Genomic DNA, 18,270 nt, shown 5'->3' with positions numbered 1-18,270 from the left:
AGCAAATTTAAGTTCTTAGGAGTCACCACCTTGGAAGTTCTTTGCTAGACCTAGCTCGTGGCATTGTGAAGAAAGCAAGTCAGCGCCTCTACTTCCTCAGGAATTTGCGGAGGTTTGGCATGACATCAGTAATCCTGGCACGTTTCTACAGAGGTGTGATGGAAAGTGTGCTGATAGGCTGCATCACGGTCTGGTATGGGGACATCAATACTCCTGAGTATAAAGCCTTCTAAAAGGTAGTGGACACAGCTCAGGATATCACAGGCAAAACCCTCTCCACTATCAGAGAGCAGCAGCAATCATCAAGGATCCACACCCCCCCAAACACACTCTGTTCATGATGCTGCCATTAGGAAAGAGGTATAGATGCCACAATACTCACACCACCAGGTTCAGGAACAGCTGCTACCCCTCCACCATCAGACTCCTCAACAACAAACTCAATCAGAGACTTATTTAAGAACTCTTGTGCACTTTATTGATTTTTTAAATTTTCTCTGTATTGCAGTTTGCTTATATTCATTATCTGTTTACAGTTCTTTATTTGTTTACATGTACAGTATACAGATTTTTTTGCATTGCCAATAAGTGGCAATTCTGCCTCTCCTACAGAAAAAGAATTTCAGGGTTGTATGTGATGTCATGCATGTACTCTGACAATAAATCTGAAATCTGATATGGGGCCTCCCAACTTCAATACTCAATAATGATGAAGGCCAATGTTCTGAAAGTCTTTTTGACCCCCATCCTTTGTGTCAATAAAATTACCCTTCAGGTACCCCCATTAATTTAAACCAAAAAAACCTAACAACACTTTCAAGGTATTATGCCTATTCCAAGATCCTTCTGCTCTACAACACTCCTTGGATCCCTGCCATTTACTGTGTAGGTTCTACCCATGTTGGAATTCCAAAAATACAACACATCACATTGCTGTATATTAAATTACATCAGCCTGCCCAACCAAATCAAAATCCTGCTGTAATTTTTGGCAACTTAACACTTTCTACAACACTAGTCTCTTTGGTGATATTGGCAAACTTGCTTATTATGCCATGTACATTTTCACCTAAATTATTGATTACAGATGACAAACAACAAAAGTCCCAGCACCAAACCCTGTGGCACACCATAAGTCACGCACTCCAATTTGAATAACAACCTTCCACCAACACTCTTGCTTTATTCCATGCATTCTATCCTTTCTGCTATCTCTCCTTAGATCCTATGAAATCTAACCTTTGACAGCAGCCTATGGTACAAAATCATAGATTTTGCGAAATCCATACCGTCTACAGCTCTGGCCTTGTCAACCTTTTTGGTGACATCTTCAAAAAAAAGATTTGTGAGACATGACCTCCCACTTACAAAACTATGCTGATGATCCCTAATCAGTTCTTGTCCATTCAAGTGCATCTTCTCCCTCAGAATACTCTCTAGTAACTTTCCAACCACAGAAATTAGGCTCACTGTCCTGTTTTTCCCAGGATTTTCTCTGCAGCTTTCTTGAATAGAAGCATAACATTTGTCACCCTCCAGTGCTGAAGAAACTCAGCATGTCATGCAATATCCATAGGAAGTTAAAGGTAACCCTTCGTCAGGGATTAGGAAAAATAGGTAGATGTCTAAATAAAAAGGCAGGATGGGGAAGAGGAGAGAAGTGAGGAAGAGGAATCAACACATGCCAGCAGGTAAGAGATAATAGATGGATACAATTGGGAAGGTAGAAAAGAAGCTGAGAAGCGATGGGGGAAGCAGGAAGAGGGTTAAGAAGCATAGCTCTTTGATAGAAGGGAGTAGGAAGCTGAAGGAAAGCGAAATAGAGAGACGGGAGGGGGTTAACAGAAATTGGAGGTCAATATTAATGCCTTCAGGTTAGAGACTGGTGAGATGAAATACAAGGAGTTGTTCCTCGAATTTATAAATGGTCTTGATTTGGTGTAGTGTGGATTGTGGAGGGTCATGTGGCCTCTGTCTGAAACCTGGTGGGAGTGTGGATTGTGGAGGGCACTTTAACCTCTCCAGCTGGATCCTAGTTGGAAGTCACCTCACCTGCCAATCAAGGGTTGGAGCTGCCCACCTGTGAGGCTGATGTATGATAGGCCCTGGAAGCTGACATATGATTGGTCCTCCATGTCACATGGCAAGGCCCTGCATTTTAAAAGCTCAGCACATGCAGTCTCTGGTACTTTCTCTCTGCTGCTGCCTTCAAACTATTTCTGAAGCCTATGCTGTAGGCAGCTCCAGAGAGTCCACTGCAATAGCCAGTGCTGTGGTTGATGCTCGAAACCAGGTTCATATACATGTACTTGTCAGTTCTGACCATTGCTGAGCTCCAGAGTGATGACTGCAATGGACGCATCCTGGATCCTGAGCAGGGGCTATACTGGAGACCAAGTAATCATTTAATTGTTACTGTTAGTGTGCTGTGCTTATGGGTGGTGAGTGCTGAAGAATTTAAACCCTTGTTTCTTGGTATACCATGCTTGTGGATAGTAGATGCTGAACAAGTTAAACCCTCATTTCTCAGTATACTGTGTCAGTGGGTGATGAACAAGTTAAACCCTCATTTCTTGGTATACTGTGCCTGTATGTGTTAGTCTGCCAGTGTGTGCCTTTTTGTGAATTCCCTGTGTAAATGAAGACCTCTGTTTGTTCATAACATGTGTCCAGCCTTGATTCACTTTGAACCTGTTGAATCCTTTCTTGGACACAAAGTTTGACAGTGCATGAGGCCATGGACAGACGTGTCAGTGGTGTGTGGAATTAAAATAGTTGGTCACTGGGGAATCCTTGCTGTCACAATGGACAGAGCAAAGGTGATCAACAATCTCCCAGTCTGACAAGCTTCTAGCATTACAATTGGTGCAATTTATAACCATAATCCTTCCTTGCTCCCTATCTTTCACCTATCCACTAAACTTGTTATCATCAACCTCCATACCAACTTCTAATCTCTCACCTGCCTCTGTCCTGCATAGGATTCAAAATCCCTGTCAATCCAGTTAAAATTCACCCATGGGGCAGCATGGTTATTGTAGCATTTGCGCTACGCTGTTATAGTGCCAGCGAGCTGGGTACGACTCCAGCGCTGTCTGTAAGGGGTTTGTACGCTCTTTCCATATCTTTGACCCTGAAAACACACAATCTGAGGCCACAAAACTTCCTGTCCATCTCCCTGCAGCTGTAGAATCTTCTGCCTGACCCTCTCACTATCAAGTCTCCAATTACTATTGCCCTGCCTGCCTGCACCCTGGCCTTCAAAGCCAGTCACCCAAAAGCTGTATACCTGTTAGTGAGGGGAATGGCCACAAGAGGACCCTCCACTCTCTGGTTACTCCCTTTACCTCTCCTGGTGGTCACCCATTTATCTGCTGGCTGCCTTTTACGTGTGACCACCTCAGTGAAAGACTCAATGGTGTTCTGAGCAACTAGGATGATCTGAAGTATATCCAATTGCAGCTCCAGTTTCTTGACCATGTTTGTCAGGAGCTACAGCTGGATGCACCCCACAGAAGTAGTCATCGGGGGAGAGCACGGGGATCCTTGACTCCCAATATCCAACATGAAAAGCATTCAACTATCCTGAATGGTATCTTGCCTACTTACTTAGCTTCAAGGTCCTACTTCATCCTTTGCTCGCCGAAGCTTCTTGGGTTGACCCTCAAAGTCCCACTCTTTCAACAGGTAATGGAAACTCCCTTTACAGAATTTGTAATTCTGGACCCCAAAAAATTGAAATATGGAATAGGCTCTCTCAAAATCTGTGGGAAATAAACATCATCTTCAATTTACATTTCTTGACACAGGTACAGACAACACTGCATTGGATTACAGAAAATCTGGAGTGTTAAAATATTCCTTTTCTTCCATTAAAATGTATAGACCAGAATAAATGAATTAAGAATTTATTGAAAATAAACAAATTATAGGCTACCTAAACTTACAAATTTTTATAATACAAAATCTATCTTTGTTTTCCTCTTGTGACACCTTTCCAATTTGCTTTGTTGTGACTTCTGCTTCTTCTATGCTTCCTTGAAGTAGCAGATAGCATTCCATCTTTAAATTTGCCAATGACACTAGTTGGATATCAAATAATACAGACAGAATACAAAAAGAAACAGTAGTGGCATAATGTCAAGATTATCTCAATGTCAGGAAGATGAAGGAAATAACCAATGACTTCAGGAGGATTGAAGATCACTCTCTTGTTCATATGAATAATGTTAAAGTGGAAAGAAGATTGCTTCAACCTCTTAGAAATAAACATTTCCAGTAATCTGACCTGGATCAAACACAAAGACGTGACAGTCAAGAAACCACATGCCTCTACTTTCTTGAAAGACTAAAGAAGTAGGTATGTCCCTTTTGTCCCGCAACAACTTCTACAGAGGCACCGTTAAAAGCATAATTGCTGGATGGGAGCTGCTCTGCTCAGGATTGGAAGCTGCAGAAGATGGTGAATGCAGCTCAGATCATAATGCAAACTTCTCTCCACTTCATGGAATACTGCTCTAGCTAAATCTCCTGTTATCCGGGGAGGGAGAGAGAGATGTAGCCAACTTAATCAAGGACCCATCACAAACCTGGCACCCTCCCTTCTAGGAGAAGGCTCAAAAGTATGAAATCGCACACCAACAAGCTTAAAGACAGTTTCTTCCCTGCAGGCATCAGGCTAGTTTTCAAGCTTTACAATTCTATGATTCTGAAGTACCTTGCCTTTCAGTGGAGAGCCAGATTTTCCTGCTGTTATTACTGCCTCGAGCCATTTAAAAGCTGCGATTACAGTTCTAACACCAACTAGCTATGCCTGAATGATCTGTGACGGGAACAAACTTTTGCAGTGTTCATTTGTAATGTCAGAGAAGCCAAAGCATTCAATCCCTGCATCATGTCTGTCATTATCCTCCGACTATTTCAAATTGCATCACTTCTCCAATGAAGGTCCAATAGGAGACTAAAGAAAATCTTTCTCCTGCTCCATGATATCTTCTGCAGGTTCTCCAAATGGTCTGACTCTGAACTGTGAATATCCACATGCATCTGCTCCACCTTGTGTGAAATACCCTATTCTAATCCTAATACAAATCCAAAGCAGAACTAGTGTGTTGCCACACCTTTTGGGGAACTGGTATAAGTGTGTCATTACATGAAACAAGCATCAACATAGCTGTTGTGTTAAGATCGGTTGTGGTTAAAGATGTCAAGTCCAATGATATGGTGCTCTTCCTCAACTACTGGAAGTCTTTTGCTTCAGCAGGTGGAATCTGCTGAACAAACTATGAAGGCAAACACACTGAAAACAGGCACTCAGTTGTCATATACTGAAAGGGAGAACATACATTGCCACAAGGAGAGGAGCCATCTGTAAGATTCCAATTTTGTCACCAGTTGAGTTCACTAATCCAATGCACCCACTCATCAGCCTTATGAGGAACAAGAAGGCTCCTGTCTTTGCTGCAGCAGACATTCATCAAGTTAATTTCAATGTGGTGACAGTGAAAACAGGATTTGCCTATGCTCGCTATTGTGCGCAAGGTTCTTTCAGTTTTCAGCAGTGGCTGGAAATATCCCATAGAACTTTAGGGTATTTACATCAAGATGTTCTCATCGAGCAATTTACTGCCACATGTTTTATATCTGAGTACATCATGCACAAAAAGCAATGTTTCAATGTGTACCACAAACGTTTTCAATTGTCTACTTCCTCAGGAGTTTGCGGAGGAGCTAGTGGAGTTGTTCAAGTGAACTGTAAACGGTTATATGGTTATGAAGAAAGCCTCTACTTCCTCAGGAGTTGCGGAGGAGCTAGTGGAGTTGTTCAAATGAACTGGTACGGACTTGAAGGGCCGACATGGCCTGTTTCCGTGCTGTAAACGGTTATATGGTTATCTGATACAAGAGTAAGATTAGAGAATTTCTTCCTTCATTACTCCTGGATTTTCATGGGCTTGTTCTGGCAACCACCTAGCATGGGGTTGCCTCAGAGTCAGATATATTCAGAATCCTGGACACAAATAAATGTGTACGATGATGATGAAAGATTTATACAGGACATTTCCCTACAACTGGCAGAGGGGAATGAAAATATTCCAATAGGGGGAGACTTTAATCTATGTCTGGATCCTGTGCTGGATAAATCCACAAAATGGATAATTAGGACTAGAGCAGTGAAAGCCACCTTTGACTGCATGAGGGAGCTGAAATTGATAGATGTGTGGCAGAGAAAACATCCAAGAGAGAGGGTCTATTCATTTTACTCAAAACAACATGACTCCTACTCTGGAATAAATTTTTTTCTGGCTTCATCTCATATGGAAGGTAGGATCATGGAAGCAAGGGCAAAGCTTTTCTCAGACCATTCCCCCTTGGTTTTGACTAAAGATATGCCAGATAAGCAAGGCACAGCATACAGGTGGTGTCTTAACACTTCGCTGTTGAAAAGCTGGAGTTTTGTAGTTTTACAAGAACTCAAATAGCCCTGTTCTATGAGGATAACTGCCCATCTACTTCAGATAAATTTCTTCTGTGGGACACCCTTAAGATGTAATTGGGTATACAGTCAAGAAAAATTATATGAGGGAAGTGGAGGAATTGGAAAAGGACATTACCCAATTAGAGAAGGATTTTCAGGAATCAGGCTCGGAGGACCACAACATAGCTCTCACAAACAAGAAATTAGAATATAATATGCTTCAGATGTATAGTATGGAGAAAGTCATTGAGGTTGAGTCAAAAGTATTGAGAGAGCACACAAGGTCCTTGCTTGGCAGTTGAAGGCAGAACAAGCCTCTAGAACAATTAATGCAATACAAATGTGGAATGGCCAGGTCTCGTATAAACCAAAGGAAATTAATGAGACCTTCAGGGAATTCTATGAAGGATTGTATAAATCTGAATTGACTGGGAATCCCAATCAAATGGACAAATTCCTGGCCAGATTCCAGAGGAACAGACGGGATTAGATCTTTCCTTTACAGAGGAAGAGCCGGGTAAAGCATTGAGTGTGCTACAAGCCGGAAAGTCTCTGGGGAGAACGGATTTCCACCTAAGTTCTAGCGAGAATTTAAGGACATTAATGCCTCTGTATATGGAGGTGATAGACCAGGCTAGGGAAACACGGTCCCTTCAGGAATCTTTCACAATGGTGATTGTTACAACAGTTTTGAAGAAGGGTAAAGATCCACTCATACCCTCTTCTTATAGGCCAATTTCCCTGCTGGATACTGATACTAGCCAAAGCCCAGGCAGGTTTGGTGTTGGAGAGACAAGCTGCAGACAATATTGGCAGACTGTTGAGTGTAATGCATTTGGGATAATCTAGAAATGAGAGGGGATTAGCTGTTTCCTTGGATGCAGAGAAGGCTTTTGATAGACTGGAGTGGGAATTTTTATTTAAGATGCTGTAGAAGATGAGATGCTATACCATGCACCCAAGGTAAAAGTTGTAACCAATGGGCAGGTCTCTGCAGCCTTACCACTTACCAGATCTAGTCAACAAGGGTGCCCACTGTCACCAGCTCTTTGTGCTGGCAATGGAACCTCTGGTGGAGGCTATTCGTCAGGATCCAGACATTAAAGGTTATAGAGTTGGCCAGGAGGAGCACAAAATTAACTTATTCACTGATGACGTGCTGATATATCTAACATACCCTGCGACTTCTCTGCCTCGACTGCATGTGGTACTGGAGGACTATGGGAAACTTTCTGGGTACAAGATCAATTGGGAAAGAGTGAGGAGATGCCACTCACTGAGGATAATTATAGTCAATTTAAAGAAAATAGTAATTTGAAGTGGCCACAGGAGGGAATAAAATACCTTGGAGTTAATATTGATGGTAACTCGAATAATCTATACAAGTTAAACTATGCCCCCTTGCTGGAGAAAGTTGAGGAGGACATAAAGAGGTGGATGTCCCTGCCCATCACATTGGTGGGCAGGGTTAGCTGCATCAAAATGAACGTGTTGCCAAGATTTCAGTATCTTTTTCAAACATTGCCTGTGCCGTTGCCCTGGGGTTTCTTTAAACAGCTACTACATAAGATTAGAAGGTTTCTCTGGAGGGATAAGGTGCCAAGGGTCTCTATGGAAAAATTAACATGGGACTATAGTCTAGGCAGATCGAGAATGGGAGACTTAAAAAATATTATTGGGAAGCTCAGTCGAGATACATCGCCTCTTTCTTTTGGGGAGGAGGTGTGCTATCCTGGGCACAAATTGATCTGCATTTGGTGGGTGATAAGATGGCAGAAGATTTTATTTACAAATGGGATGCCAAATTGCTGTCAGGGAAGAAAGACAGCCCCATTCTAAAACAAGTGATAAGAACCTGGACCAAAATTAACCAGTATCTGAACACTAAAATGGAGCTGTCATCAAAAACACCCCTGACTCCTAACAAATTAATACCATTAACAGTAGGTAACAAAATCCTAGATATCTGGCACTGTAATGGTGTCAGATGCATAAAGGACTGTTACGAGTGGGAGTGATATCTTCAAATAAGGTCTTTTCTACAGGATGTATTGGGTCCAAGTACGGTCCTACTTCAATGCAGTAACATAGAGACCTTGATTTGAAGGGGTACTGGTAAGAAATTTATTTTGGCAATGTGTTGCCTGTTCCAATCAGAGGGACCCAAACTGGGCCTTCATAGGTCAAGAGAAAGATGGGAGTCAGATTTGGGCATTGCAATTGATGAGAAATGCTGGTCTGACTTGTGCTGGGAAATCATGACCATGGTCATCAATGCAAGGTACAGGCTAGTCAAGTATAATTTTTTGCACCAGTTATATACAACACCGCAGAAAATAAACAGATCAAAACCAGAATTCTCAGACCAATGCTTCAGATGTGGCATTACAACTGGGATATTCGTGCACGCAACCTGGTCATGTACCAAGGTGAGGCCCTTTTGGGTAGATCTAGTCCAAGTCCTGGAGAAAATTATAGGCAAACAATTCCTACAGGACCCAGAGTTGTTCCTGCTGGGAAACATAATGGACATAAGGCTTACAATGAAGCTGTCCAAATTTCAAATCCAATTTGTGTTAATCATCACATTGGCAGTGGCCAGGAAGAACATTGTGGTGACTTGAAATTCTGACTCTAGTCTTCATATCGAACGAAGGAACAAGGAAATACAGAGCTGCATTCCCCTGGAGAAAATAACATGACCTAAGAAACAAATACAATACCTTTTGTAAGATCTGGCATTCATACATGCACTACATAGGTGCATGGCAGTGATTGGTTTCCCCATTCCTTGCTGTGGCTTCCTCTCCCTCGCACTGATCCTGATCAAGGTAAGTCAGGAAGGAATATCAGCCAGAGGCTGCCCACTGAGCTGCGACAATCTTTGCCCCTTGTTATTTATTTTCCTGGTGTTAAAGTTTTGTTGTTGTTGGTTGATTGATATTTGAGTGAGTAGTCTTGTTTTATGTGTTGGGGGAGGGGAGTTGGTAAAGAAAATGAATATATGTATATTTGAATGTGAACTGCCATCGTTGGTATGACACTGTATATGGTTGTACAAGGTTGTGTGAAAATATATATAAAATATTCAAAAAAAGAAAGCCTCAGAGTCCACTCATCCCTAAGGGTTTCCACCTCCAGGTGGGACCCGACGTGAAATTTTATTGATAATGGCAAACTGTATGGTAATGTACTTTGACCAGGCACCACTGACCACTACTGGTACTTCTTCCATGTACAGGATCCATTCCTGCCAGTTCAGTAAAAAGCCAAAAAATTTCTTTCCCTGGTACCATTCTTTAATGGTTAGATGCTCTAAGATTTTGAAATCAATTTGCACTGGATTACTGGCACAGTTGTGCAGGACTGGTGTCTTAATTTATACTTAATCTGTGGTAAAAAGGAAAATTATGATCTCTTCAGTTAAACATGCTGTTTCATAAGCAGCGTGAGAGAAACCAGCATCAAAAAAAAAATATGAGCTACACAAATGCAGTTTAGCTCATCTATTCACAGAACGATGGAATTTTTAGCCTTGCATCTTTACCAAAGTAGCATCGGAGAGTCTTCATGCAAGCATTTTTAAATAACTTGACACCAACCCATATAATGACATGATGAAACAATTGAGCCAAAATGGCAAGCCTTGCATGCATTATTGAAAAGAAAGCCCCTTTTTTCAATGGCATCCTGTCCCAGGAATTAACTGGGAATTTACTGGGACAGGATCCAGTGGAAAGGAACACTATCCAAACACCAGTGTCAAATAATGTCATTTCATGATGGGGATTAACAGTCTATACCCCTACTCATATCCCCAGCATTTCCTGATGCCGGCGTGCTAATAAAATTAGTGGAAAGGAACAGCAGAAAGTCACCCATTTCCAGTTGAAGGTAGAACATTCCGATCTCTGGTGATGAGTGTGTTCAGTGGAAAAGCAATTAGCATCACATATTCACAATGGAAACAGCACAAAAGGCTTCCTATCCTGGGACACTGCACAGCCAATTAACTGGGATGCCAGTGGAAAAGGGGCTATAGAAAAGAGCAAAGGTTTAGTTATAGACCATAAGATATAGAAGCAGAAGTAGGCATTCAGCCTGATAAGTCCTTTCTGCCATTCCATGAGCTGATCCATTCTCCCTCAGCCCCACTTTCCTGGTGGGAAGCACAAAGGAGTGTAATCAATCATAGAATAAATACAATTGGTAATGTGCAAGATGACAGAACTGGATCACAAAGAAAGGCAAGAGCAATATGGGACTGGAAGCAATGATAAAATTATTAAAATGGAGAGACTGTTAGATCAGGAGCCAGTGTAGGTCAAATAAACATAAGAGCCCAAAGAGATGGGGGATATCTGTGAAGTGGATGAGAAGGACAGACAGAAATATTATCAAAGTACATACATGACATCACATACAACCCTGAGATCCCTTTTCCCTGTAGACACGGCAGAATTACCACTAATTGGTAGTGCAAAAAAACTGTGCACACTGTAAATATGTAAACAAAGAACAGTAAACAGATAACAAATGTAAACACCTGACTGCAAAAGAAAAAAAAAATCAATAAAGTGAGTCCCTGATTGAGTTGGTCGTGGAGGAGTCTGATGGTGGAGGGGGAGCAGCTGCTCCTGAACCTGGTGGCGCGAGTCTTGTGGCATCTACACTTCTTTTCTGATGGCAGCAGCGAGAACAGAGCGTGTGCTGGGTGGTGAGGAGACTTTGATGATTGCTGCTGCTCTCCGACGGCAATTCTACAGATGATCTCGATAGTGGGGAGAATTTTGCCTGTGATGTCCTAGGCTGTGTCCACTACCTTTTGGGGGGGGGGGGGGCCTGATGCTCAGGGCTATTAGTGTTCTCATACCAGACCTGGATGCAGCCTGTCAACACACTTTCCACCAGCGCTCTATAGAAATTTGCCAAGGTTATTGGTGTCATACTAAACCTCCGCAAACTCTAGAGGGGCCGATATGCTTTCTTTACGATGGTCCAGGAAAGATCCTTTGAGATAGAGACTCCCAAGAACCTAAATTTTCTCACTCTCTCCACCTCATCCCCAATGATCACTGGATTGTATACCTCTGGCTTTCCTTTCTTTAACAATCACCTCCTTGGTTTTGGAGATACCATTTGGCCAAGTTTTCAATCTCCATCCTGTATGTTGACTCATCCCCTTCCTTTACACAATCCACAACCGTAGTATCGAGGGCCGCGGGGGGGGGGCAGGGCCGCAGGGGGGGCCAGGGCCAGGGCCGCGGGGGGGGCCAGGGCCAGGGCCGCGGGGGGGGCCAGGGCCAGGGCCGCGGGGGGGGCCAGGGCCAGGGCCGCGGGGGGGGCCAGGGCCGCGGGGGGGGGCCAAGGCCGATTGTTAATGTCATCTGCTTGAACAGTGTGTTGTCCCTCCAATTTGCCGATAACCTCAGCTGAGCAGTGCCAGAGGCCATGGACAGACATGTCAGCATGGGAGTGGCACCAAATTGAAATGTAGATCTAAGCCATTGCATTGGTCAGAGTAAAAATGCTTAAGGAAATAATTTCCCAGTTGGCATTCAGTCTCTCTGATGTAGAGGAGACAACAATAGGAGCACCTGATACAGTAGTTGACCTCTAAATGCTTCACTTGGAAGGACTGTTTCAGGCCACAAATTATGGTGAGGGCGGAGAAGTGGGAACAAGTCCAGCATTGCCTGCTGTCACAAAGGTAGGTACCCCAGGGAGCAGGCAGTTAGCAGGAAGGGATGAAGTCGTCACACTGGGAGCAGTACCTGCAGGTGCAGAGGATGGAAGGGAGAGGTGTCTGATGGTGGGATCATGTTGTAAGTGGGAAATTGGAGGATAATACTGTATACAGGTATATGTAATAGTTGAAGTTTTTGGACCACTTTTTCACATCAAATGGGAGGGGTGGGGAAGGTGAGGGTCAAATTTTATATGGCTATACTTTTGACTGAAGTACCTTCTGGAGCTCAGATGACTGGATTTAGGTGATGTCCACATAGGGGATATTAAGAGTTCGGATCAGTGGGTTGCCAGGGCCTAGGAGAAAGTCTGTGGCCGGGGCATTGAAAGCTCGGATGGATGGGCAACTAACTTGGGTGAGTATCTGCAGTCAGATAATCGGGAATAGATGGGCAGGTGGTCGGGGGTGAGGGTTTGAAGTTGGTGTGTCGTGAGCTTGGATGGGCAGGCTTTTGGCCCAAAAATTTATTGGGGGGGGTGGGGGTGTTACTTTTTACATAGGTCGTAAAGAAAACATGATTTTTTTGGGCAAACAAAAAGGTGGGGGGGGGGGGTAGACTTTTACACGAGTATATATGGTATGATGGATACAGAGGCTGATGGGGTGCTTGGTGAGGACAAGGGGAATCCTGTTATGGTTGCATCTAGGGGCAGAGGGAACCAAGGCAGATATGTGGAAAATAGTGGAGATGCAGCTAAGGGCTGAGTTGATGAAGGACATCTCAGATGATTTGGAATAGAGGACGTCATCTTGGGAGCAGATGTAACAGAGGAACTGAGAAAGAAATATAATCCTTACAAGGGTCAGAGTGTGAAGAAGTGTAGTCAAGGTAACTGTGGGAGTTGGTGGGTTTGTAGAAAATGTCTGTGGTGAGTGTCTCCTGAGATGGAGACAGAGGGGAGAGTGCCAGAGATGGACCAAGTGAATTTGAGGTTGAGGTGAAAGTTACCAAAAAGTGGATAAAGTTGACAAGCTCACCATGAGTGCACAAGTCAGCACTGATGTAATTGTCAATGTAGCATAGGAAGAAGAGTTGAGGGGCATCACCCGTGTAAACTTGTAGTGTGGATTGCTCCACATGTACACGATAGATCATGTCTAACCAATCTTTTGTGTTTTGAGAAGGATACCAGGAAAATTGATGAAGAAAAGGCAGTGGATGTTGTCTACATGAACTTTAGTAAGGCCTTTAACAAGTCCTACAAGGAAGGTTGGTCAATCAGGTTCAGTCACTCAGTATTCAGGATGGATTAGTAAATTGGATTAAACATTGGTTTTATAGAAGAATCCAGAGAGCAGTAGATGATTGCCCAACAATTTTGAGCTATGTGACAAGTGGTGTGCCTCAGGGATGGATTCTGGGTCCATTGCTGTTCATCATCTATATCAATGATCTGGATGATAATGTAGTCAATTAGCAAAGTTACAGAAGACACCAAGATAGGGGTGTAGTGGACAGCGAGGAAAGCTTCAAAGCTTGCAGTGAGAACTGGACTAGCTTGAAAATTGGGCTTCAAAATGATAAATGGAATTTAATGCAGACAAGAGAGAGGCACTTTAGGAGGACAAATCACGTGGTGGAGAATGGTAAACCGCAGGGGACTGCAGAGTGTGGTAAATCAGACAAAATTTGGGAATATAGATACACACTTACTTGAAAGTGATGTCACGGTAGATAGGTTCACAAAAAGAGCTTTTGTCACATTGACTTCATAAATCAAAAAAATACAGGAGTTGAGATGTTATGTTGAAGTTGTACAAAGCATTGATGAAGCCAAATGTGGAGTATTGTGTGCAGTTTTGATCACCCACCTACAGGAAAGATATCAATAAAATTGAAGAGTGTAGAGAAAATTTGCAAGGAAGTTGCTGGAACTTGGAGAGGAGTTTGGTTCGCGCCTTTTTCTCTGAAGCGTCAGAGAATAAGGGGAGATTTGATAGAGGTATACAGCATTATGAGGGGTATGAATAAGATAAATACAAGCAGGTTTTGCCCCACTGAGGTTGGGTGAGTCAAGAACAAGGCGGCAAGTGGTTAGGGTGAAAGATGAGCGGATCATTAAGAGGAATTTCTTCACACAGAGTGTGGTGAGAGTGTAGAACAAGCTGCCAGCAGAAGTGTAGATGCAGGTTCGATTTCAACAGTTAAGAAAAATTTTGATAGCTGCATGGATGGGAGGGGTATGGTCTAGGTGTAGGTCAGAGAGACCAGATGGAATAATAGTTCACCACATAGTAGATGGGCTGAAGGGCCTGTTTCTGTGCTGTAGTGTTCTATGGATCAATTAACATAGGGATTATAAATAAATGGATAATTTAAGTTAGAATTCCTTCATGGTTACTGAGAGACACTAGGAGGCCAGCCAGGAAAACTGGTCGTCATTTGGGATTCATGCAATCATTTTGCAATGGAATGGAGTGACCAAGACATGTATCAAAAGCATAATGATAGAAAAATGTAATGATTTTGGAATCTGCAATAATGCTTGTTAGCACCTTGCAAGAAGCAAAATAGAAGACACTATTGTGCTACTGGAAGAAAGTTGTGGTTGGAGTGTGACAAGTTTACATTTTAATTTATCGGTTGTACACATGGGTAATAAAAGTGGGAGAAAGATGTGACAAATACTTGAAAAAGAAATACATTTGTAAGAACTCCACACAAGCGTAACATTTTTTAAAAAATTGCAAAAAAACATTCAACTTGTAAATGTAATAAACAAGGATGAAAATCTTCACAAGGTCAGTCTGGTGAAATAATAGGCACAATTTAACACATCACTTCACATCAGTTTCTTTACAAGGCATGAGAAGAGGAAAAATGTAATTAACGACACAATTTTAAAAAGCAGATTGGTAGAAAGATCCTTTTACGCTAAACATTTATAAAATTATTGGTTAGGCCAAGGCTGTAATGTACTGTGGTTCTGGGCAATATATTTCAGGAGTATCAAAGCCTGAGTGCAGAAAAATATCAAAACGATAACACAAATACATGATATATAGGCAGGAGCTGGCTATTTTGATCCTTGGGATTGTTCCACTATTCAATAGGCATTTATGGCTTATCTTTCATCTCAGCAATGCTTTCCTGTTTGTTATTGGTTCTCAACCCAAATTAAGATTTTATTTCTGTCAATCCTATTATTTCTAAAAAGCCCTGTTATCTTCATAATTTTCACAATTTTCAATATTATTGATGTTATGCTAACTAGTCTATTCAATTTACTAACTTAAAAAAGGTGAGACCATTCTACAATTTACAGAATTTTGAAACATCAACATTTACACATCTTTAAAAACATCAAAACCAAAGGCATGGTGGATTAGGAAAATCGGAATCTATGTAGTTAAGGGCAAATTTGCAGGACTTGTTCAAATTCATTCATTATTTATTTTGATGGGTTTAAAGGATAAACTACCAACTGGATGAAAAAGTTTATTAGCAACTATATAAAAGATGAGTTGTTTGCTTACTTCCCCTCATCACTCTGGCCCCATTTTTCTTTCTTTCCTCTGCCCCTACCTGCTTGTCACCCTCAGCTTCCAGACCCCCCCCCACCCTCTTTCTCCTATCAGCATACATCTTTCTCAAACATTCGTCCATTCCCTTTATCACCTGTTAGCTCATTCCAATTCTTCTCCTCCTGTATCGCTCATCACCTGCCAGCTTGTGTCCTTCACCCTCTTCCATCCACCCTTTTATTCATGTGTCGCCTGGTTCTTGCTATTCCTGATGCAAGGTTTTCAGCCCAAAATGTTGACTGTAATTCTTTCCTTGGATGCTGCCTGACCTGTTGACTCCTTCCAGCACTTCGTGCATTCCTCAAGTTGTTACACCATTAACCGCAAAATGCAAACAATCTCTAAAGAGGTAATGGACACAAATTAAAAATAAAAATAAAGTATTTGATTGTGAGGATTGTTGGCTCTTTCCAATGAGACAGTATAGGGCTACAGGACATATTGTTTCTTCTGTCCTTTCTCTGATCTTTGCCCAAATTGACTTCAGTTGACCTAGCCAGCAGTGACTGCATTTCAAATTTAATTTGTGCTAACTACTTGAACATGTTGCTTGCCAACACACATCTGCATTCGTTTTTTTCCTTCACTCACTGTTAAAGCAAGCATCACTTCTCGGTAGTTTTTATTTCCACTCAGCCTTTTCTTCAGAGCCTTGATTGCATCTTTTGGCCTGCAAAAGAAAATAATGCATCTTGAAGAGGAGTTATTTTTTCTTGAGGATGATGTAGCTTATCAATCAAGAATTAAATCAATTGCCAAAAAAAAAAATCAAGGCCATTACTTCAAGGTCCATCTCTTCTCCAATTTAAAAAAATATACCTGTAGTCATTTCAAGTGACAGAGAGTGACTATTAAAAGAGCTAGAAGGTTGAGCAAAAAAATTTGCACATATATGAAAATTTTAAACATACATTTATCATTCAAACCATTACTAAACTATGTATACTTTTGCTGGAATGAACAATGTAAAAATCAATTGTCTAGTTTTAAGATGGACTCATCCAAGCTTCAGATGTACCTCATCAAAATTGTATTTAAGAATATAGAAGCACAGTATAGATCCTTCAGCCAACTATAGTGTGCCAACCTATGTAAGCCAACTCTACACCAATCTAATTTTTCCCTACCTCATACCCATAACCCTGGGGAAAAGATTCTGACTGTTCAACCTATCAATACCTCTCATGACTTTAAACACTGACCAGGTTGTCCTTTGCTCAAGAGAAAACAACCCATGTCCAATCTCTCCCCATAATTCATACCCTCAAAACATCCTGATAATTCTCTTTTTGTACCCTTCCAAAGCCTCCAAATCCTTCCTGTACTGGGGCAACCAGAATTGCAGCTTAATATATGACCTCCTTACTTATGCCTTCTTTACTTCCAGATCCTTCTGCATATCAGTATTTTTAAGAGCCCGATTGTCAACTGTATGCATTTGACCTCCCAAAGTGTAATACCTCACATTGTCAGGTTAAACTTCAATTGCCATTTCTCAGCCCATATTTCTAACTGATCTATACTCTGTTGTATTCTTTAATAACCCTCCACACTGTCCACAACTCCAATAATAATTGCATGATTTAGAAATTTACCAATCCATACTCCAACATTTTTATCCGAATCATATACATAAAACTTCCAGTCTTCCATATGGTCTTTGAGTCCAAATCATCCGAGATGCTCTCTTACCAAAAAAAACATAGCTTCCCCTCTACTACCACTATCAATTCAACCTTTACCCACCTCTCCTCCATTTCTTGCACATCTGCTCAGGCCACCATAAAATGGAAGAGCACCACCTAACATTCAGTCTGGGCACTCTCCAACCAAATGACATTCACATTGCCTTCTCTGGTTTCTGCTAGACCACTCTCCATTCATTCCTATCCCTCTGTCTTTCTTCCAGCTCTCCACCCACTTCCCTCACTTCCCTCAAGAGCTATTCCCCCTCCCCGTTTTGAGTTTCTCCAGCACTGTTTTTACATATACAGTCTAGGTATATGTATGTGCACAGACATACATCTGCCTATGTACTCGTCTGTATATGTGAATACATGTATGTAAAGGCACAATGATGGGGAAACTCAGTTGGTCAAACTCTCTATAGCAAAGATAAAGTGTGTCTCTGTGGTCCTGACTTAATGCAGTAACATCTACAAGCCACTTGGCTGAAAAAAGGTAATCGTATGCATTGATTTACTCAACACAAAGATCATAAATGTAAAGGATGGATAATAAATATTAAGTTATCATTGTGCAAGATAACAAAATATTACAATAGTGTGGATATGCCTTTTGTGTGCTGCTTTTTGATTAGTATACTAAGTGGAGGTTTAAGAGCCTGATCGCTATTGGAAAGAAATTGTTCTTGAACCTAGAGGTGCTGCTCTTCAGGCTTCTGTACCTTTTACCTGATGGTAACATTGAGAAAAGGTTGCGACAGGGCAAGGTTTGCTGCGTTCCTGTGGCAGCGCCACACATAGATGTCTTCAACAGATGGGAAGTTGGGGCCTGC

At 41.9% G+C, this 18,270-nt stretch overlaps 1 protein-coding gene across 7 annotated transcripts in view; it reads right to left on the bottom strand.

Moving 5' to 3' along the window:
* LOC138758835 (TOM1-like protein 2) overlaps positions 1-18,270 on the bottom strand; it is a 120,697-nt gene that overhangs the window by 83,027 nt on the left and 19,400 nt on the right. For all 7 annotated transcript variants that reach the window (XM_069928268.1, XM_069928269.1, XM_069928271.1 and 4 more), the window contains exon 3: positions 16,344-16,422. In XM_069928268.1, coding sequence (XP_069784369.1) covers positions 16,344-16,422 — 79 coding nt within the window. The remainder of the gene's footprint in view (positions 1-16,343; positions 16,423-18,270) is intronic.

This window comes from Narcine bancroftii, chromosome 3 (genome assembly GCF_036971445.1).
Source record: "Narcine bancroftii isolate sNarBan1 chromosome 3, sNarBan1.hap1, whole genome shotgun sequence".
In the NCBI taxonomy this organism is placed as follows: Eukaryota; Metazoa; Chordata; class Chondrichthyes; order Torpediniformes; family Narcinidae; genus Narcine; species Narcine bancroftii.
Note: the sequence above shows the minus strand (reverse complement) of the source record. Positions and strands in the feature narration are given on the sequence as shown.